The sequence below is a fragment of the Haemaphysalis longicornis genome, unplaced genomic scaffold, assembly GCF_048455015.1.
Source record: "Haemaphysalis longicornis isolate Haplotype H1 unplaced genomic scaffold, Haemaphysalis longicornis Haplotype H1 scaffold_10, whole genome shotgun sequence".
NCBI lineage: Eukaryota > Metazoa > Arthropoda > Arachnida > Ixodida > Ixodidae > Haemaphysalis > Haemaphysalis longicornis.
In genome coordinates, this window is record NW_027526204.1 from 98,182,145 (window position 1) to 98,203,663 (window position 21,519).

Here is a 21,519-nt window from a genome sequence, read left to right on the forward strand (position 1 = left end):
CGTCACGTAAACGAAGGGTCCTCACTCCTGCTTGATGACGGGCTTGAGGTTGTTGTCGCCGGTGGTGAAATCGGTGGGCTCCGAGTCGTGGCCGTATGAGGGCAACGAGGTGGAGTCTTCCTCCTGGGAGGTGTCCGAGTCGCCCTGGTCACTGTCCCCCTCGGGACCCCCCGAGTCACCCTGGTCGCTGCCACCCCCGCCACCGCCACGCATGGACGACGCCTCCACCTGCACAGCGTCCAATGAAAAGGACAGGGTCACTATGCTCGGCCCACTTGCCATCTCCAAACAGCCTTTCCAGGGCCCACCGACCCCAAACTTGGTAAGAGCAGCAGACATCCCCCCAATCATGCAGTCACATTTCCTCCCCCAGGGGCAGTGGACATGCAAGAGTTAGAGGTGCTTCAACCGCTGCCCCAATCATACAACCGCCTCGACCTTTTCAGAAAACTTATCCCAGATTAAAGTGGCAGTGTTTGCATTTGTGTAAAAGGCGCAGAATTCCTACAGCGTTGTCCGGTCGTTAAGCCAGTGCTGACGCAATGAGCCCCCCCTTTGCTCTCGTCGATAAAAAGTTCCCCCCGTTATACAAGAGTTCTCACTTTAATCGGCATAATTTACGACCTGTCGGACTGCACTACCAGTCACGCGCGACAATGCCAACAATGAACAACACACATTATGCGCAACACGAGCCACACACAACCCCGGAGACGGTGTGTCAAACACACTTACGTGCGCGGATGCCGTGATTGCGGCGCAAGACGGCAGTGCCGCCGCGAGCGCCGCGGCCGAGCTCCCCACTTGCGGGTAGAGGCTGGGCGCCCCCCAGAGGGGCGGCCCCACTGAGAAGGGCGACTTCTGGTGCACGCCCCCGCCGCCGCCCAGGCCTGCCGGCACGCTGCCCAGGCCGCCAAGGCCGCCCGCCGACGCGGCCGCAGCCATCGCTGCTGCTGCGAGACGGCCAGAGAAGAGGAGGAGAAGGGACGTCAGCGGGCAAGAAGCGGCTTGAACAAAACTTGTTTCAAGATGTCGCAGCCATCACAGTCACAAAGTTGCAATCGTAAAGCCGTAAGCTGTTACAATAGGAGCAAACAGATGGCACCGCACAGCCAAGCTGAGGCCGCAGACATCAGGGACACGACGTGACACAACAAGCCACACAGGAACAGCCCACAGAATTCGGCGCCCTGAGTTTCCTCTCCTTCTCCCTTCAGAGGTGCATGGCTGAACTTTGAGCAGACAATGCATCACATGTCACCTGAGCCCTGGAGGCCCTTTTGCTCCCACCTTCCAGCCATGAAGCTTCCTGTACTCACTGTTTCCACCCAAGTTTTCATAAACCCAGTAGCCAACTAGCATAACCAAAGTCCAGTGTTTAAACACAAACCCACAGCAAATCATAAGCCGTAAAGATTCAGCTAAAACAGTTGCAGAAGTACTCAGGTAGACAGAGACTCCACACGCTACTCACAACTTGACGTTCACTAGGCAAGAGACTAACTACAAGTCGTCAAAAATAAAGTCCAGTGTTTAAACACAAACCCACAACAAAATATAAGCTGTAAAGATTGAGCTAAAACAGTTGTAGCAGTAAACAGAGAGAGACAGAATCCAAAACAAACAATCACTAGGCAAGAGATTAACTTCAAGTCGCCAAAAAATGAATGAGAACAACTCACGCAGCTAAAATCTGCGTCGTCACACTTCTACAAGACTTTTGTAGCGCTAAAAGCACTCAGTGCAGAAATCCAATTTCAGGCAATTTGTGAGTGCTAATCACAACTGCACAATTCTGCACAGGGGGCACACGGCACGTGCTCCGCAATCGCTCACCATGCTGCTGCCTGAGCTGCTTCTTCGCTTCTTTCCGGCGGTTGTTGAACCAGTTGTTCACCACTGGCAGGCTCACTTTCTCCCGTTCAGTCAGAGGACGCTCTGCGGCAGAGAGGGCACACGGACGTCAGTGCAGTGCGACAAAACAACCACCAACTGGGGCCCCTCTTTAGAGGTCGAGGTAGAAGCATCGGTCGCATATCATGGGGTGAACAAGGGGATCCCCTTCCTCTTGCCTTTAACACAAGATTTCTGCACTCCCGTCAGACAGTAAAACGTAAAATACAATAGCTGCTAACTATAACCCCTGAAAGGTATGATGAGTAATGTGTTGTTTTACCACCCACTGAGGGCGCTTTTCACCTCCATACTTCCTAGCTTGACATGCTGTGCTTAGGCCTAGCGTCCCACTTGGAATTCTTGCAACGTCAACCAGAACTAGCAGCTTGAAATATATGTCCAGCAAAACAAGAACTTTTTTTCTGATGAGCACCGGTAGACGACGTTAGTGTTCAAAGCAGGACGTTAGGCCTAGCGCCCCATGTTCTGGCGTAATGTTTTCTAACCTAGAGGCTGAACCTTACGACATGCCCAGCAACGTCCCTCGTACGTCAAGCCGCCAGAACTGGTCAACGATGCCAGACTTCAATGTGCGAAGTTGCACCTAATGTTGGGCTTTGGCCTGATGTTTCACTTTAACAATGGGAATCGTTACCCGCCGCTTGAAGTACATTAGGTACAATGAGTCCCTCTTCCAACGGGTACTATCTGATGTTGTTAAACCCGCAAGCATAATATTAGGCCTAGCGTCGGGCCTTAATATTGTTAAACCCGAAAGCATAATATTAGGCCTAGCGTCGGGCCTTGATATTGTTAAACCCGAAAGCATAATATTAGGCCTAGTGTCGGGCCCTAATATTGTTAAACCCGAAAGCATAATATTAGGCCTAGCGTCGGGCCTTAATATTGTTAAACCCGGACGGATAATATTAGGCCTAGCGTCGGGGCTCAATATTGTTAAACCCGGAATCATAATATTAGGCCTAGCGTCGGGCCTTCATATTGTTAAACCCGGAATCATAATATTAGGCCTAGCGTCGGGCCTTCATATTGTTAAACCCGGAATCATAATATTAGGCCTAGCGTCGGGCCTTCATATTGTTAAACCCGGAAGCATAATATTAGGCCTAGCGCCAGGCCTTAATATATTCTTATTGCCCCTCCCTCTGCTGCGCATCAAACTAGGAAATAGAGGAAGCCAAGAGAGGCAGCGTTCTGCACTCTCATTCTCCCCCCAGCGTTCTCTGTATTGACTGGCAAGTTCACGTCGAAACCATATTGGTCAGATGACCAGACGCATTGTAATGGTCAGATCTCACTTGCTGTGTTACCATGCTCTAAAACCTCGCCACCAAATGCTAGAGTCAACCGGGCATTTTGCTACAACTGCTACGAATGATGAATTGGTAGAAGCACACTGAAATCAGTGATTCATTGAGGGATCATAAAGAAACAGTGGAGAAAGAGAATAAACTTTACTACAAGTGGAAGTTTTGTTCATTCAAAGGTTGGAAAGATTACGATATCAGAATAGCAAGAATCATAGTTTTAACACAAAATTCTGGCTTGGATATAACACTTACTATACCAGTTACTTTGATTTGCATACCTCCCCAACGATATCACTGCTCATGTAGCGTACATGGTTACTTGAAATGTTTTTCAATATTGGTGCTCTTTAATTTGGCGGATGCTATGCCCTTCAGGGCTGCAAAGTGTCAGCAGTTAACAGGTTAGTCATATAAAATAAAACATGTTCTGTTCATTATCTTTTCAAATATTCCAGCGTTTATCACAAGCTGTACCACTTGCTTTAGTAAGTACAAATAAACGTGCTTGTGTTAAAGCTTGTGCCTGCATATATCATAGTTTTAGTTATTAGAATTGGTTTCGGTGTTCCTGACGTTTTCTTTTCTTTCCTTTTTTTTCCCATGGAAGCCAGGACCCGCAACAGACGGCACAACGGCTCGAACCCTTCCTCCCAAAAGGCTATGAGCAGAAGCAGACTCTTACCCACGGCACGGAATACGCCCAAAGCGGGACCCCAGTCTTTTGGCACTAAGAGACGGAGACAGAGCAGATTACGTGCCGCTTGAAGTAACTCCGGCTCATTAACAAGACGGCAAACAGAACGCAGAAGCTAGCCACCATTCACAAACACTAAAAAAGAAGGGTCCAACACATTTCGCAAAAGGAAGGGCTTACACGTATTTTGAACCGAATTTCCGCTGATGGCTCTCATGCCCGCAAACTGAGGCAGTCCACTGAGGCAATTCCTATCACTGAATGGGCACTGCAACGAACACCACAACACTGGCCCCGTCACCGTTAGGTGAAACACTCCTCGAAATCACTCTGCGGTGCTTATTCTGATTGATTGATTGATTTTAGGGTTTAACGTGCCGACGCAACGCAGGCGATGAGGTGTGCCGTAGTGGAGGGCTCCGGATTAATTTTGACCACCTGGGGATCTTTATCGTGCGCGGAAATCTCGTACACATGGGTGTTTTTGCTTTTCGCCTCCATCAGAAAAGCGGCCGCCGCAGCCGGGAATCGAACCCGCGACCTCGGGCTCAGCAGCACAACGCCTTAGCCACTGAGCCACCGCGGCGGGTGGTGCTTATTCTGATTGCACTTGAGAAAATACAACCCAAATACGCCTAGGCACGCAGCCACAGCCAATGTCTAGACAGAACATAATGAGTTCTAGCTTTTTAGGGCAGGCAACAAAAAAATGTTTTTTTTTTTTTTACGGTGAGGTCAAAAAACTACACCCAGCGTTTTAATTCTGGTCAGCGACTCCCAACTGGGAAAGCACCCAACAACAGTACTGGCCCAATGAGTCGACAGACTAAGCTTTGTACTCGCTTGGGGCACAACCAAACCTTTACACTTGACGCCTTCTCCAAGCGTCGGAAAAGTACAGACACCGGCATTGAGATGTTCAGGAAGAACTTCAGACTGGAACCCCCCGTTTTCGCACTATCCCTCTTTCCACCAGGATTTCTTCAGTGTGCAGCTGAAGACGACATGCACAATTACCGCACACACCCACAGCTCCTCCTACTCGCCCATCGGGGTGCGAGAGCAACAAGAGCAGTGGAACGAGGGGGGCTGCTCACCAGGTCGTTCGACGGCCTCGTTGCACTCCTCGACGATCTGCTCGCGCGTCTGCGCATCCGGGTAGGGGTCGCGCTCGTAGTACCGCTCCAGAACGGCCAGGTGCGCTGACTTGAAGGTGAAGCGCTCCCGCTTGAGGGGGATCAGGTCGCCCGTCTCGGACACCATGCGCTTGACGCCCGAGTTGGGGCACAGCTGGGCCAGCTTCCAGGGGTTGTTCTTGCACGTCAGGTACCACATGTAGAAGGTGTTCTTGGTGCGGTCCGACATGTCCGCAATGTCGCCCCGGAAGAAGCGGCTCACGTACGCCTGGCTCAGCTTGGTCATTTCCGCTATCATCGTCTGCTTGATGTTGTAGCGCATCACGAAGTTGCGGATCTCCGACAGGATGGCCGCCTCCCCTTTCCTGCACACGCACGCCCGCTCGCCGTCAGCCCACATTCGTCAGAGCTAAAGCAGCGTGCTTACTAGAAGACAACATACACCCCTGCTTTACACGAAAGAACCCAAGCAACCACGGGACATGTACCGGTCGTCCAACGTATTCCGGCTCTAGCGGAAGTCCGCAGGACGTTCATTTTAGAACTGACGAACGTACCATGTACGTCCGTGGGATGTCCGGATTTAACACTTGCGAATGGGATGTATTTTGGATTTTCAGTAAAAATTTACAGAATCCCAAATGCAGAATCCCATTAAAGAGAAGCATATGTACCTACAACGAATACCACACCAACACACTACTTGGCAGAAAAGTTACTTGAACACAGTAGACTTGCTTCCCACATTTTTTTTAGCTGTTCTCGATCCTTTACACTTTCCCCAAAAAGATTATTATTGCAGTCAGTGAGCTGCATCAAAAAAGTTAAAAAATTAAGCTTAATTTTAGTAATATACAACTGAAACTTGCAAAATACAAGTCAGCGTGGCAATGTACAAAATCTTTTCAACTGAAAATCAGAGTAGATTTTCTGCTTTTGCGTTTATATTAAATTCAAGCCATTACATGATGCTTTGTGGCAACTTTGTATGTCCACGGGGGAAGTCCTTCAACATACGGAAATGTATATACTCTGTACATCCATTGCTGGATGCCCGCTGCACATCTGCAAATGTGCATCCAAACACGGACATACAGTGGCCGTCCAAACTTGGCAGTGGATGTTCGGCTGTTTTTTGGGCATTCCACGGACGTCCATGGTTGCTTGGGAACTAGCCTCTGATGATTCGCTCAACATCTTACTGGCCTCAAAGGATGTTGCTTTCACCACAAACGATAACAAATATCGACACTTTTGAATTTCCCGCCACGCAACAACAGCAAAGATGGTGAGGTATTAAGAAAAGAGTGATGAGTTCATCAACTCCATGCCACCATTTAACCGGCACAGTCACACTGAACAAGATGCACCAATATTAGGGCAGAATTGGCAGCAGCTTTTTAGGTTTCTGGACAGTCATGCGAACTAGTCCCTGTGATGTCATGGGATAGTGAGAGAAAGTTGCTTGTGTGCCATCACTTATTCTTCTGCTTAATTTACCATCTAGCCGAGCCAGATGTGGCAAGCTTTTGAATATTGCCGCAAACCATACATTGGGTTTGTTTATTTGTGTTTTGCTTTTACCGCCCGGCTGCGCCGGTCTGTGTTATCTCTGCGCCAAGGGAAGCGCGTGTTCCATTCTTTCTTTCTGTGCCGCATGTGTTATCTGTTGTGATACGGAGAGCATTCCGATCTAACGTGAACAGCCCAGAATAATCTTCTTGGATCTACTATGTTCTCGATGCGAATCGACGTCTCGAGAACCACGCGCGCCAAAAGATAAAAAGCCTGCAGTGCGGACGCCGGGGCATTCGATTCGACGACACTCGCCTGTGCAAGTCACTTTGTTGACCGCTGCTTCGCCGCCTCTGTATTCTTTTGAGTTGTTAGGGGAGCACAAGTTCGCTCCAATAAACGTGTTTCTCATTCAACACAACTGCATCGTCCTTGTCTTCGTGACAATATAACGTACTTGTGTCTTGTCATCAAGGTTTCTTTAATCACAAACAAAAAACGTGGCGGTGTTTTCATAACAATCATGATTTTTGCAATACACACCCTGTCATACAAGAAGAGACCACAAGAATACCAACCGCATTTTGTGTCTGCTATGTTGTTACGGGGATACGTTTGCATCTGTTCTGTGACCAGGATAAATTGGGTGCAACAAGGTGCCTAGAACTCCAAACTGAGCCCATTTTGCCTCGGTTTTATGCTACACCCTGGCACAGAAGCGTTCTTACAACGCCCATTTACTCCCAAGCACAGACATTACCAACAATAAAACCATAACCATCAGGGACAGTAAAACTACAATAGGACAAATGCACCAAGCAAAAGTAATTCTTTTAAACCCAAACTTTTGTACTGCTTCGTTTCCCTAGGCGAGTGCAATCAGCCTAAACCTCGTGGACTGCTATTGCTCAGAGAATGCTTGTCCCAAAGGTTTCCAGTCTGAATTCTCTGAATACTTCTTTCTGTATATAGTGGCCCTAGACATATTTGTCTAGTGCTGCATGTCGAAGTGCTACATGCTAGACATGTCAAAGTAAACTCGTCCCGTTCCTTTTCCCATAACGCTCCTGTTTATTTAGGCTCCAACAAACATGCCCAAATTCCTTGGCCTTCCAACAGCTGACGCCAAAGTATAGGCCTACCCTTTTGCACTGAGGTCTTGGACTGATGCCACTCCATGTGTTATGTAACATAATGCTGGCATAACTGCAGCAGCTCTTGGGTATGCACCACGGCTTAGGTTTACATTATGCTTTAAGGTTTTAGGACATCAACTGATACCTCAAGCTTCAACTAAAATGAGTGCCTCTTCCCAACGGGTACTGGTTGACGGTAGACCTCAAAGTGAGATGCTAGGCCTATCATTCAACATTTATGCTTAACACTGGGCAACCTGAACGCTGAGGCCAGCGGCGTTCCAAGCAACATCATATCTGTCTCAAGTCGAGCACTGGGTACAAGTTGACATAAAACCTAAACATGATATCAGGCCTAATTTTTAGGCTTAACGCTAGGCAACTTAAATGTTGAGCCCAACATCATACTCATGTTGAGCCCAACATCATACTCACAGGTACCAGTTGAATACATGAAACATTAGGCAGAACATCCCACATTTACTCCTACCATCAATTAATCGTAACAATAGGCCAACGACATGCTATAGTGATACAGCATATGGTGTTTTTTTTTTCCCAATGATTTAATTATGACAGGTTTCCACGGCACTCAAAGTACTCCAGAGACATGCACTCCAAAAGGCGGAGGGACTAAACAACACATTCACGTTTTATCCAATCATCAGAGAAGGAGAGTGCTACTCAATTTGCACTGGCTGCAGCCAAACATATGCCACATTCATGCACATTAGGCACAGAGAGAGAGTGAAAGGGAGAAAGAGAGAGAGAGAGAGAGAGAGAGAGAGGAGTTGAGGGAGGAGCAGAGGAGTAGGGTGAGGAGGAGGGTAGGAACAAGTCTTACGGTGGGATCAGTGGGAACGCTGACCTTTTCAGGTCGTCGATGTCCCCCGATTCCTCTTGGAGGAATTCGTGGGGGTTCATCAGGTACTGCATGGGCACCACACCAGGCGGGTACAGGCTCGGCACGCTTCCGCCGCCACCGCCCCCGTAGCCGCCGCCGCCGCCGCCGTGGTCTTCGCTCCCTTGTGGCGAGGCACTGGCCGAGATCGGGATGATGGTCAGTTCGCTCGGCAGCTTGGCCCCACCACCGCCACTGCCGCCACCGGCTGCGGTCGTCGTTGGCGGCGACGCCACGCTCTCGCCGTTGTGCGGGCCGCAGTCGCCCGTGGCAGAGTCGTTCGACGAAGCGTTCTGCAACTGGGGCGAGGGGAAAGCAGCACTGTCAGCTGCCAACTGAACAATGGCGGCGTGCCAGATGGCGTTAGCAGTAAAATTGAAGCAAAACTAGCAGTAAAGTGGTGCTTCTGTGCTAGTTAGGCAGCCTTAACATTGAGCCAAACAACACGGCACGCAACGTTGTCCTAGTAAGTCGAGCTGCGTGTACCAGTTCACAATGTTAAGCCTAAGGGGAGAGGGTCTGCGCACAAGGCAGAAATTTCTCCTTCAGCTTCGCAAATGGTGCATCGCCCAACACCAGACAAAAGGTCTAAACTTTTCGCGTACATTTACCTCTTGTTAATTCAAGGTGGTAGTGCTACGAGTTGTGACAATACAAAACGAAACTACCCAGGGTCGAAATACACGAGGCTAGAACCTGATGGAACCCCTTCCTTTCTTGAATAAAGCAATTAAATTGTACTAAGAAGGAAGCCCAAGCCAAGCTCAGCACTAGCACCCATCTTTCAGCCTCCTCTGTTGATTGTATAATATGAACTGGACAGCATGGGACCAGTTTTGTTCTGTCAACACGCCGTCAGCAGCTTGCAAAAACAAGTCTGCAACAAACTGCAGCAAGCTGAATCCCTGCACCAGATATGGGCGCATCGGTGTTGATGAGCATGGTGTTGATGAATATCGCTTTGATGAATACGGACTCACTGGCGCCAATCACTGCCGCATGTGGTGGTTTGCGCAGGGAAGAGTACAGGAAAAGCACCCATACCTGCGGTGGTTCCCTGCTGGCCATGTACGCCCTGGCGGCGGCTGCCGAAGACGACGACGACGATAGCATCCCGTTGTGGCCCCGCTCCGGCCCCCCTCCCCCTGCTCCCCCCACTCCTCCTCCTCCGTGCGTGTCGTTCCCTCCCGCTCCTCCGTAGTTGTGACGCCCACGCGGCATCAGGGCAGGCATCACGGGGCACATGCCCGTGTTGCCCAGCTCTCCGTCCAGCCGATCCAGCTGCTCAAAGGCCAGCATCACCTGGGAAGGGGGACGGAGACGGGCCAACACATCAGTGTGGCCGAGTTGGCTGCTCGAGCGGAGAAACACGATGGAACAACACCCTGCGGCAGAAGAGACTTAAGGAAGAGAGGGCGCACAAGAGTAGCGCTGGAACTAGCCCAGAGTTACCCCTGTGTCTTCTCTTCCTGAAGAAGTCTCCTCCGCAACAGGCTGCTTTATAGGAACAAGACAGTGCTGTTTGTTGAGAATCACAGTTCAAATGGCCACCAAAATGCCCCCCGCCATTCTCATGACAACTACCCGAAGCCTTCACAGCAAATTTTCTCGTTGCCACGACGAACAAGACAATCATTTAAAAACAGCTGCTCACTGCACAGGAGGCTTTGGCGAGAGACAGAGAAAGATGTAATTTGCAGTCAGACTAAGACCTATTGTTATTCTCCCCGCAGAAGGAACATGGTCAGCTGGTCAACAAGGGCTGCTGATAACAACCACACCCGCTAGTCAGGAAGAGGGAGGTTAGGGTAATGCGGGGACTGTTTGGCGGCGGGACAGGAGAAAAGGATGGGCTCAACAGGGGCAGCTGAGACAGGATGGGTCTGAGCGATAACGGTAGAGTTAGAGACGTGCCGAAGTGACGAGGGTGTTCGGTTGGAATGCCTGGAGGGTGATGGTGGTCCGGTGTTACGACACTAGGTGGAGGCTACAGGCACACTCCAGTGCAACTAGTTGAGACCCTGCTCCTCCTCAATTAGAGAAGCAGGTTTCCACAACAGGCAGACACACGTACAAATACGCGCCTTGTTTCAAGCGCACACTCAGCCGCGGAGAAGGGTGGCAGGCGGGGTGCTCACCTGGTCGCGGGTGATGCCCGAGGCCCGGAGCCTGCGGATCAGCTCTATCTGCTCAATGGTGAACAGGATGCCCGCCATCCTGCTCGTCCTCTGGCTACTCGCCACTGCTCCTGCTGCTCTTCCTCCTCCGGTTCCTGCTGCTGCCAACACCAACCAATGCCTGTGCCGCGTCCCCGGATCCGGGCCCTCCTACAGGGCATCCTGCACACAGTGCACAGAGATCAATACCCTGGACACATCAGACAACGTAGTCCTATCGCTCGAACTCTGCATGGTACGTCCCCAGTTCCGAATGGTAACATGAGGATTGCAGGATCGGCCAGTGTGAAGGAACCAGACTAACTGTCGCTTTAGTAAAACATTCTATTAAGTGCAGGGAACTTTAGGGGCTCGCCTTGTCGTCTGTAGCTCACTCGCTGGACCCTAGTAGAGCCACACGGTGTTCCGTTGTCGCGGCGTAACCCAGAGGCTTTGAAAGACGAGCGGTTTATGTAGTCATAAGCGTCCGAAACTCGTGAACCGCTGGCGCTGGTCATACATCTCCCCATTGTTTAGCGCAAAGAAAACCACAGGTACATTTGAGGCAAATACAAAACCAACCAGCAGCGCCCGTGTTCATTCTGTTAGGAACCGCTCATTAGGGTGGTTTTTGCGACAGTAAGTGAAAAAAAAAAGTGGCATTGCAACGCGGCACATGCGAGGAGGAAAAGCAAGCACAAATGGAACAGAACGCCCGCTGGCGCAGTTTCAGGCCGGGGGCACACGAGCACTGCGAAGGCGGGAAATTTGAATTGCATTGGATGGTAGCAGTGAACGGATAACGGCGCCACAGCCCATTATGGCGAATCACTGCTCTGCACTTCCGACAGCTTTCACATTGAAGGGAACGGCATTATTTTTTTTTGTTTAGATGGGTTGCAATTGCAGAAGGCTCGGCACAGTAGGGTCAAGGATATTTACTCACTCCAACCATTCCCCCCCACCCCTGTCCTTATCCCGTCCGGCCACTATCTTTGTCCCTGACGAGCAGCACACTCCAGTCTCCGACAGAGAATCATGAAACGGTACAGGTACTCATACTGTCCAGTCACTGTCCCTGTCTCCGCTACACTAAGCCTCCCTTTGAAATTAATTGTTGTGTACTGAACATGTTGCTGCGTTGCTGACTTCTAGTCGGAAGCTCCTAGGTACTGCATACCCAAGTCATTGCCTGAACGTTTATACAATATACAGAATCTCTAGCAGAAAAAGCGAATGAAAACTGCTTGACTTAGTATCTTTCTGAGAAGTGCAGTTATGAAGTGCTGAAAGCACATTACAAGCGAATTTGGAAAGTCCCCACAAGGTTCCCCTCGTTTTTTGGCAGGCACGTTTGGAGAAAAAAGAAAAGTTTCTAGGCTACAAACACATATTTCGTTGTTACACTTGGTGAAGACTCTCACCAAGATGAACCATACTTGCAGACCTCAGCCACAGAAACTCTGCAGAGTGCTTGTGAACTATTGAAACGTGATGGCAGACTACCAGCTCATGGGACGACATTGAGACATCGTCTGATGGCAAAAAGCTAATGACTTTTGCATCCATACATTACACACACATATACGAGTTTAATGGAGGTCTTCTGAGCATTACACATTTGCACAGGTCTCGGGCCATGCGGTAAAAGCCAACCTACTGGCACTGACACTGAAAGATTGGGGACACAGAAAGCAGTGTGTGCGTGGGCGCGCGCACGCGCTCGTGCTTTAGGCCACACTTATTGGACGCACTCCCAGGGGTGGAACAACACAGTCACCATCCCGCCCAGCCAGACTATAACTCACCTCCCGGCAGCCGGTCGTCCAACTGCAGGCTTGCCAAGTTGGACTCGGACCGCTGACCAACCGCTGCCGGCAGCTCATCTTTCCTCTCTTCCACTCTGAGGGGAGAGAAGAAGAGAAATAGAAGAGGGTTAAGGACACATCCCTGGGGAACAACACACACTTTACATTCCCAACCTTAGACAGGGGCAGGAATGAATTCTACGAAGGCAACGGGAATGGGTGCACAAGTTCCCACAGCTTGGCATGATTCTGTTGGCTGACCATTACCTGAGCTTCAAAATGAGCTCTTCACCAATAAACACACCAGGGGGAAGCTCCACACGATCGAAACCAACATCCCATTTCGCCAACAGTACACAACTGCCACACCAGGCATAATGCAAAGAACCAAATTTAAGCTGCCAACTGCACCTACAGTGCCTGTGTAAATAGCAAATTGCCATTTTTTACAAAAAAAATGCATGCTCCTGATTTAGAATACATTTGCATTTGAAGAAACGATTTCAAAAACACTTGGTTTGGCTAAGCTCGAACATGAGAAATTACAACTACAACCAGAGACTGTACCTCTAAGCCACAGCAGTCAAACAGAGCAGTGTTTGGCAGTTCGTACAATGTCACGCTGTAGCTAGTGTTCAAAACGAACCAGTAGATGGCGCTAAGTGCTTCCAGGAAGTGCCAGGGCTGTACTGTTTAGGAAATGAAATGAGACCTTGGAGGTGAATGGGACTTTTGATGAGGGATTCGGGGCTACACGCAGCCAACAGGAATTTTGATGACAGGTCCTTGCCACGGGGATTTCAGGATGTCACTCTTCTTGCCAAATGAGCCAAGTATTGTGCAAGTGATGCACACACATTAATAGTAATAATAACAGCAACAATAAATGCAGAGTGAAAAGAAGATCTGTTGGGTCCAGGCAACAACGTGCTTCAGGCATGGACATAGCAACAGTCCGACCAAAGCAAACACTTGGCAGAAGAACGTTACGAAAGTTCTAAAGCAGAACGCTGTTTCTGTTACAACAACTTACGATATCCAAGGCACAGTAAACAATGCAAGCAAGTTTCTGACCCTCAACATACGCCAACGTAACAATCCAAATTCCGAGAAAAGCTGGACCACCGACCTGCTCGGCTTTCTCATTTTTATGCTGCCGCCATCCGACTCTCCCTATTCATCATATCGGCGCATGAATATCGCATTGTTCTCTTATGCTTGCTGGCAGCGCTTGTTAGCAGCGCTGAAGGCATGCGGTGCTAACTTTATCATGTACGGTTAGTTTAGAGGTAGTTACAGCTCGTTTTGCCAGACAAATAGCTTCCGCACAATGTGCTCAAAAAGGAAACACAGGTATTTCTTTGTGCTTCCTCGGGGCGGCAAATCCGATTAGACAAAGTGTCGTTAATCTCAGGGGAAATGACATAAAACATAACTACCTTACAATATAACTTGTTCGCATGTTCATTTGATGGATGGAGCATTCAACACAAGCTGCAATTTCGGTTGAGAACGAAACAATGTTATTGGCCCACTGTCATGACCATTTTCAGAACAAGTAATGCAGAGAGAGAGAGAGAGAGAGAGAGAGAGAGAGAGAGAGAGAGAGAGAGAGAGAGAGAGAGAGAGAGAGAGAGAGAGAGAGAGAGAGAGAGAGAGAGAGAGCGTCAATTCCGAAACGAATAATACAGAACCTCTAGTCGCGGAAGCATTTCGCCCGAACGCCAACCCAATTCACTTACCAGCCCGCCCTCAAAACGCCCCGCCCGGGCGGAAAAGAACGAAAGCCGGGGTCCGGACTTCGGAGAAAAAAGGAGAAGAAAAAACAAACAAACAGAAGGCAGACAAGACGTATAGTGGTTTATTTCCACATTTCGTTCTTCCGTCTTCCACAACGGCGGCGGAGCCCCGCCAGCGATCGCAGCATGCCATCCTTCATCGTACTTAACTGCACCCAACGTTCAACGCACCGCAACCCCCCTCCCCGGCGCGCCCGGTACGGCGCACTCAACCCGGAATTTCTTCCATATAATATAGACCCCCTCCTTATTTGGAGCGCGCAAGAAACTGCGGGTCGAAGATAAGAAATAGTCACGAAGAAAACCACGCTACCCGCAGAAAATCGATGGCGCAAAACGGGGGGCTCTCTCTCTCTCTCTCTCTCTCTCGGCGGCGGTTGTAGCGAAATGAACGGCGGGCAGGATTTCGTTTCCCGCCTTTCTGTCTGTTCAGTTGCTGCCCCGCTCAGCCTTTGTGCTCAACGCAGATGGATTATCGCCACGCCAGTAACAGAACACAACGCCGGTCGAAATAACTTCCGCATCTCTCGCACTCCGCCGCTTTTTTATGCCAAATGAACCGAAGCAGGCCTGAAAAACAAGGCCCAAACAAACAAATCCCCCGCAGACGATGCGAAAAACGGCCGCGACCCACACTCACTGTCGTCTGCTACGAGACTGCGGCATATATGCGACAGCGCAGAATTTTATGACGTACGTAAAAACCGCGTATACGCGCACGAACGCCAGCACTCCAGCATCGGCATAAATCCCCGACGTAGTACAACAGGTCCGGAATAAAGAAAACAAAACACGGGACGAAAGAGACGTGAGAGTAGTCGCAATTATTTACGATGCACCGAACGAGCGCGCGACTGAGCGGAAGAGTCTCCAAAGAAGGGAAAGAGAACATACATCGCGGAACAGGGCGTTGTAAACATTTCAAAAGCCCGAAAATATTCAGGCGAGAGAGGAATATGAAACGGCTATCAATAAGTTGCGAGTATTATTGTGAATACACGGCAGAAACAAGCCATTCTGCCTCGGGAAACGGAACACAGAAGTTAAAATAATAACAGCAAGTTTAAGACACGGAAAAGGAAGCACGGGGATGGAAAAAAAAAAAAAAAAACAGGGCGAAGAACCTCTTAGTGGAAGGCGGGTTCCGTACTAATCACAAACGCAAGGCAGAAAATAGGGGCAAGGAAAAACAAAGAAAACGCAAACGAGAATGATGGGAACTGGGAATAGAACTACCGGCGAAAAAAAAAAAAATGGGAGGCAGCAGAGTAAGACTCCATAAATCCTGGCACGCACCCACAAGCACCCGGGGAAAAAAAAAGGAGAGAAGTAGGTATGTAAGAAAAGACAACTAAGAAACTTAATTAAAAGAAAACAAAGCAAAATAGGACGAGGGAATAAGAACAGGAAGAAACGGGCATGCGGGGCCATAAACAACGATTTAAGAAATTGGGGGAGATAGAGAAGGGATGAGAAGGGGAAGCGGGAAAAAGCTCGAGCGAAAAAAAATAACGAGAAAAGCGCTACCGCACCCGTGCATACACGCCAAGAGCAATGGTCGTCCGCTTGCAACATAATAGCTGAAGAATATATGAATTCAGAAGGGGTCGCCGGGCGCGCACCGTCTTTCATATTAACGGCGTCGTTACGCGGATATAAAGAAAGAAAGAAGAAAAAAAAAAGGACGCGAGCGGGTCGAAGAACAGTCGTGCCGCGAATGCTCAAAAACGTTCAAAACTCGAAGGAATTAGAAAAAAAAAAAAAACCGGCACGCAAGAAAGAAGATGGGGCGGCAGCGCGACGCATATCAAACAAAAAGACACGCAAAACCCGGGGCCCTAAAACCATTAGTTCTCCTCTCCCTCTCTATCACCTCCCCTCTGCCGTTACTGTCTGGTATGGGGAGATACTAGCCCTAATCCGGCAGTGAATGAATGCAGACCTGGCGAGAACCCCAGTGCTAGCAGACGACACCCAACCGTGTCCGTGACGTAACGGGTCGCAGCCATGTTGCTGCGCCCGCGGAAGAATGACGTACGAAGCGTGCGAAGGCGCGTTTTAACGGTACAGCCCTTTTCCTGTCTCCCCGGGCTGCAAAAACTGGCCCTATCGGAAGGGCTTCCGTAAAAACGTCGCTGCCCGACCAAATTCGGACTCTCTTCCGTATGGGCCTCGTGCGCTTGTATGGTGGCGCCACTGATGCGCTGTGTTCAGCGCCATCTTGCGGGCAACGGAGGCATAATTTCTGAAGTCCGTAAGCAAACGACGTCCGGAAGATAGTATTCCGCGCAGTACGATTATTAGAAGAGAAAGAAGGAATGACCGCTATTCTGTTGCCATGCGATACGAACAGCCAAACGGTACTTTATTAAATAGAATATGGTATATGGTTCACAAAGGCGACAGGAAATCGATGCATCACATAAAACCAGTTTTAAACAAGCGCGGTTTTGTCTCCGCGCAGCGCGTGCTCACACTGTCATTTCGCAACGGCTTCCACTGAACACCGAGCAGCGCCGCCCAAATAAAAGATAAAAATAAAAAGACGGAAGCCCGCGATGTTAACAAGAGAACGAGAGGAGTGCAGGAGTGTGCGTCTGTGTGTGCATCGCCTCCCGGAAGCGATAATGTATGTGTGAGGGAGGGTGTGATCGCTGGCTCCACCAGTGGAAAATTTTTTGTGGGGCCGCCGGCCCCCGAAGAGCATGAAATAACGGCATAACGTCCCAACGACGCCAGCAACGCCTTCGTTGCGGTGGTCGCTTTGGTGGATTTGATTTATTTAGCCTTAGATCAGAACGGCTGGGTTATAACTGCTGGCATAACCAAGCAGTTGGCGGAAAGCTTATTGTGAGGAGAAGACCGACTACGCGACTTCATGGTGCTTGCAGAAGCGAATTTCTCCCGTGTGTACATTCCCCTGTGCCTTGTATGTACATGTCGGGAAGTGATTTGATGTGTTGTGTGTGTGAAATCGCGGCGAAAGGTTTGTGTGTATACATTGCGACACCAAGGATAAGCGGCTTCAAGAGCCCGAAGATTAAGGTTTGTAGAGGCAGGTATTTGAAAATGCCAACTGCTTGAGTAAACTCTACCTCAAACTGCTGAAACTACGATGAGTTCATTGGATGGGCTCATAAAAATATCGCGATGCTTTTTGAAGTGCTTTCATAGGTTTATATATGCGTACTTAATATGCGAATAATTTTGGACGTAGATGCGCGAGACGAGGCTTTCATGAAAGCCTCTGAACGTTTATTTACCTTGTTTATCGCTCGACATAGACACGGGCACAGATATGGTAGATCGCACAACAGGAGCTTTAATTGTGCACGAATGATTCCTCTCGCATTCGGAGTGACCTTGATAAAATAAGACCATTTTGAATAATGGAGATTGTTTCAAAGCTGACAGTTGTACGTGATGTTTGTGTGACTACGCTGCAAGTTATCTTTGTCAGCAAAAATATTTTGCGCAACAAGCCCCACTTCAACTCGTTTTTCAAACGCAAACTACAAGTTGTACATGTTTGAGATATTTGAGAGTCCTTTCAATAAAAGTGTAGATGCGAGTCTCCGAATTGTGGCTGGTGTGTGTCCATCTGTTTACGGTTGTGTCGCAGTGTAGCGTGAATATTTACGTTTCTGTTTTCATTTTAAAGCTTCATATTTTGCTGGTATGACTACGTACAATTCAAGCATGCATGTCCGCGGGTTTTCCCATGTATTTTCTGATGCGTGCACAGATGCGTGTACACCTAAGGCTATTTGAGGCGCTACAAAAATATGCACTGGATACACGGCATTTTTTTTTTTTGCAGCGGTCTTACGCCAAGTAGCGTGCACATACGCAAATGCATTTATGGATCTGTTCTTTTTATTTCTTTTCGGGTACTACGTGCTTTGGGAACGTCGGCGTCGCAGGCAGCTGATCCGTGTACTGTCGTCTGCTTGTATTGGAGAAGGGGCGCTTTCGAAATTATTTCGGCTTGTATTCCCGCACAACTCGTCAGCGTAATATTTCTATTATTACAACAATTGTGAATTAAAAAAAACGTGGTAATAGTTGTATACTTATTTTACGGTTGTTGTTTATATTAAGCCGCGTAGCGAACTGCTGTATATGTTTATTTTGTTCTTAAAGAAAAAATTCCGCCGCCGCTCCCAGGTGGCGCCACATGTTTATTTGAAACTGCAGTGCACGAGGCCCATAACCGATTATACGGAAGAGACGCGGATGCCTTTCCGTCGGGGCACGTTTTCGCAGCACGAGAGAGGTGCAGCAGCAACACGGCAACGTCGCCAGTTGGTGTAATCCGGCACCAGATAGTAAATTTCGGTGAGATTTGGTGGCTACTGGTGTTAAATACCAGTACGACTACACCAAACAATACCTGGCGAAAAGCGCTTATGGTTTTCTTTCCCTGAATGTAAGCTTTTTCAGCTGCTAAACACCCCGAGCGACTCACATTACTGGACAGCATGTGTGTTTTATTGTTCGCGACAAGTATTAGTATAGTTTTAACTACCTTTGAAAGAGATGAAATGAAAATTTGAAATGTTGCATTTGAAACAAACCACAAATCCTGCCAAATTCTTCATGCAGGACGTCCGACTAGCGTTTCCTCACTAAGAAATTCTTCCCTAACTTATTTTCTATGGAATTACTTGTGAGAAGTATAAGTTGCACCAGGTGTTATGTTTGAATATCAAGATAAGGAAAATGTACAACGAGCATCTTATTGGATGCGCGGTAACTTTCTGCGCAAGTATGCGCGTAAAAAATGCTACTTCACTTCGCTCAAATGCATTTTGCGAACTCTGAAGTAACCAAGTGGCCCACTCAGCGATGAGATGATGAAAAGCAACAATAACACCTTCTTAAACACTGTATCCGAAAGTTGTATGCAGAGAAGAGATGCAGGAGTCAGAAATACGCTATAATGGTTGTATTTTAGGGCTTGTGATCACTACAGTGATCACTACACTTGGCCTTCGGCTTTGGACTTCGGTGGCGCGGGGTGGGAGGTTGGCTTTGGACTTTGGCTTAGTTCAAGTGGACTTTGGCTTTGGACTTTGGCGGTTTGGATTTCTCCCTTTGGCTGCACGTGAGTGAGGTTGCGTGGGAGAAGCTTACCACTACACTACGAGACCAAGCGGTTCTCAGCGATTAAATTGAGGGCCACATGCACGTGGACATAGCTTCAAATATGCCCCTAGATGGTGCCACACGTCGCTTGGCAGTGTTGACTAGGAAACGCCTATACGCGTCCCGGTGCTTTAATACCGTGACTTCATGAAACGACGACGGCACGTGACGTTGACAGCCCGAGAGCCCTTAAATTTGGCAGTTGCGTCCAGGCGACTCAGCCAAGAGCGCTGACAGAGAGTTTTAGCACCCCGTATGCTTCGTGTTGTACCGGCGTACCGTGTTGACCGGGACCCGTCTGGGCACTTGTGCATTCGTCACGGTAGGGGGACTAGTTCCGCGGGCCGGCCTTCGCCATGTCCGCGCGCGCAGGCGCAGTCGGGTCCCGGTACACGACGGAACAGACGGACTGCTAAAACTCTCTGATATCTTACTTTTGTCGCTGGATGTTTTGTATAATACGCGCTGGTATAGCCTTCACCCATTTACACCTTCTGACTGCACTTGCGCCGCTAGGAGAAACATTTTAAAACGAAAGTGAAACACAGACTTTAGCCTGTGGTGAAATATCGTTTTCCACAATCTGTGACAGCTTAGCTTTGCGTCCTTAAAGAGCAAGTGTTCAGGAAAAGTTTGCGCCATTATTTATTTCGGTTACATGCACCTGCGTCAAAAAAGTGCCACCAAAAAGTGCAAAGCCATAGCAACGGATCACCGCGGCAGCCTCGCGAATAGCAATCTCGCTCTAACAAACAAATTGATTCACCTAACGTGCCTGGCCTCAGATTGTGAGAGCGTTACGCCCGACCGCCGCTCAGTGATAACGGTACCCGGGTGATTAGGGGGCTAGAAGTTCGCCGATTGGCCGAGAAGCGCAAACAACGCGATAACCGAACCAATCCTAACGCGGCGGCGCGCGTCGCTTGCAGCTCCGTGCGCACGACAAGCACCGTTCTCGCAAGCGCCTCACTCGCACGTACGTACGTCCATCAGGCGTGTAGCACCTTGCGGAGTCAGCGGAAGCCAGACCTCCTCTCTTCTTTGGCGAACGGCGAACGTGAGTCATACTTGAACCTTTTCCCAGCAAAATCGAACGAAGCTGGGTTACGTTCGCGCTTAGAGACGCGCCTTTTTAGAACGCCGCGCGCAGGTAATTCTCCCGCGTTTATCACGCCGCGCGACAATCATAAAATGGCGCAACCGGCGACAGCCAACGCAACCGCCGGTTAGCGGATAACGGCGCCTGGCAGCAGCTTCCAGGAGCTGAAAGTCACAATCCTTCCGTCATCCGTAGCCGCAGTAGATTACCGCCTACTGCCGTCAACGCTGGTGTGCTAGGTAATGAGTGGAACCACAATAAACGATCGTCGTCACACGGCTAAAATGATGCGTGGCGCTGACGACACTGCGATCATATGCATGCAGGGCATACGCACTTTAGGAAGGCAGGGATGTTCCAAGGATGCGGTGATCGAATCGCATGCACACGCAACAACGCCTGTGGACACCGCCAAGGATCAAGGCGCGGCAGTGGCCGTCATCGGTTAAAAAATATCATACGCACGCGTCGTTGCACACGAAGAAAAGAGAAACGGTGAACTTTCTTGGCCGCTCCAAGCGCACCGGCTTGACGAGGCGGGCAAGGGTATAGCCCGTTATCTGTTTATCGGCGCGTACAGTCAACCAGGCCGATCACAAACAATGACAGGATCAACGCCTCGTCCACTTCGCTTAGACCACGCGGACGGCTACGGCGATACCGTTGTCTCCTCTGCTTGTACGTACCACCGACGACCTTTCTGCTCAGCGGTGCACGAGTCGTCGCCGGCAGGAAAACGAAAACAGAACAAAACACCCGCGCGCGCAAAAAAAAAAAACAAAAAAAAAATGAAAACGCAGATGTGCTGTGTCACCAGACATGGAGCAAGACGCGAAGTTGCGGGACACTGATCCGTGAAAGCATTCGGGTGCACGTTACACCTATAAACTGCCAAGGTTA

At 49.3% G+C, this 21,519-nt stretch overlaps 1 protein-coding gene across 11 annotated transcripts in view; it reads right to left on the minus strand.

Annotated features, from left to right (window-relative positions):
- LOC144158922 (uncharacterized) overlaps nucleotides 1–21,519 on the minus strand; it is a 233,401-nt gene that overhangs the window by 15,083 nt on the left and 196,799 nt on the right. For 5 of the 11 annotated variants that reach the window (XM_077690114.1, XM_077690115.1, XM_077690116.1 and 2 more), the window contains 9 exons: nucleotides 12,574–12,668; nucleotides 10,748–10,948; nucleotides 9,654–9,911; nucleotides 8,553–8,908; nucleotides 5,019–5,422; nucleotides 3,910–3,954; nucleotides 1,837–1,938; nucleotides 736–953; nucleotides 26–228 (listed from right to left, as the gene is read on the minus strand). In XM_077690114.1, the coding sequence (XP_077546240.1) occupies nucleotides 26–228; nucleotides 736–953; nucleotides 1,837–1,938; nucleotides 3,910–3,954; nucleotides 5,019–5,422; nucleotides 8,553–8,908; nucleotides 9,654–9,911; nucleotides 10,748–10,825 (1,664 nt within the window). In that variant the 5' untranslated portion in view covers nucleotides 10,826–10,948; nucleotides 12,574–12,668. Of the gene's footprint in view, nucleotides 1–25; nucleotides 229–735; nucleotides 954–1,836; nucleotides 1,939–3,909; nucleotides 3,955–5,018; nucleotides 5,423–8,552; nucleotides 8,909–9,653; nucleotides 9,912–10,747; nucleotides 10,949–12,573; nucleotides 12,669–20,956; nucleotides 21,343–21,519 lie in introns of those variants that run through there. The other 6 variants (XM_077690119.1, XM_077690120.1, XM_077690121.1 and 3 more) reach the window with 6 other exon arrangements.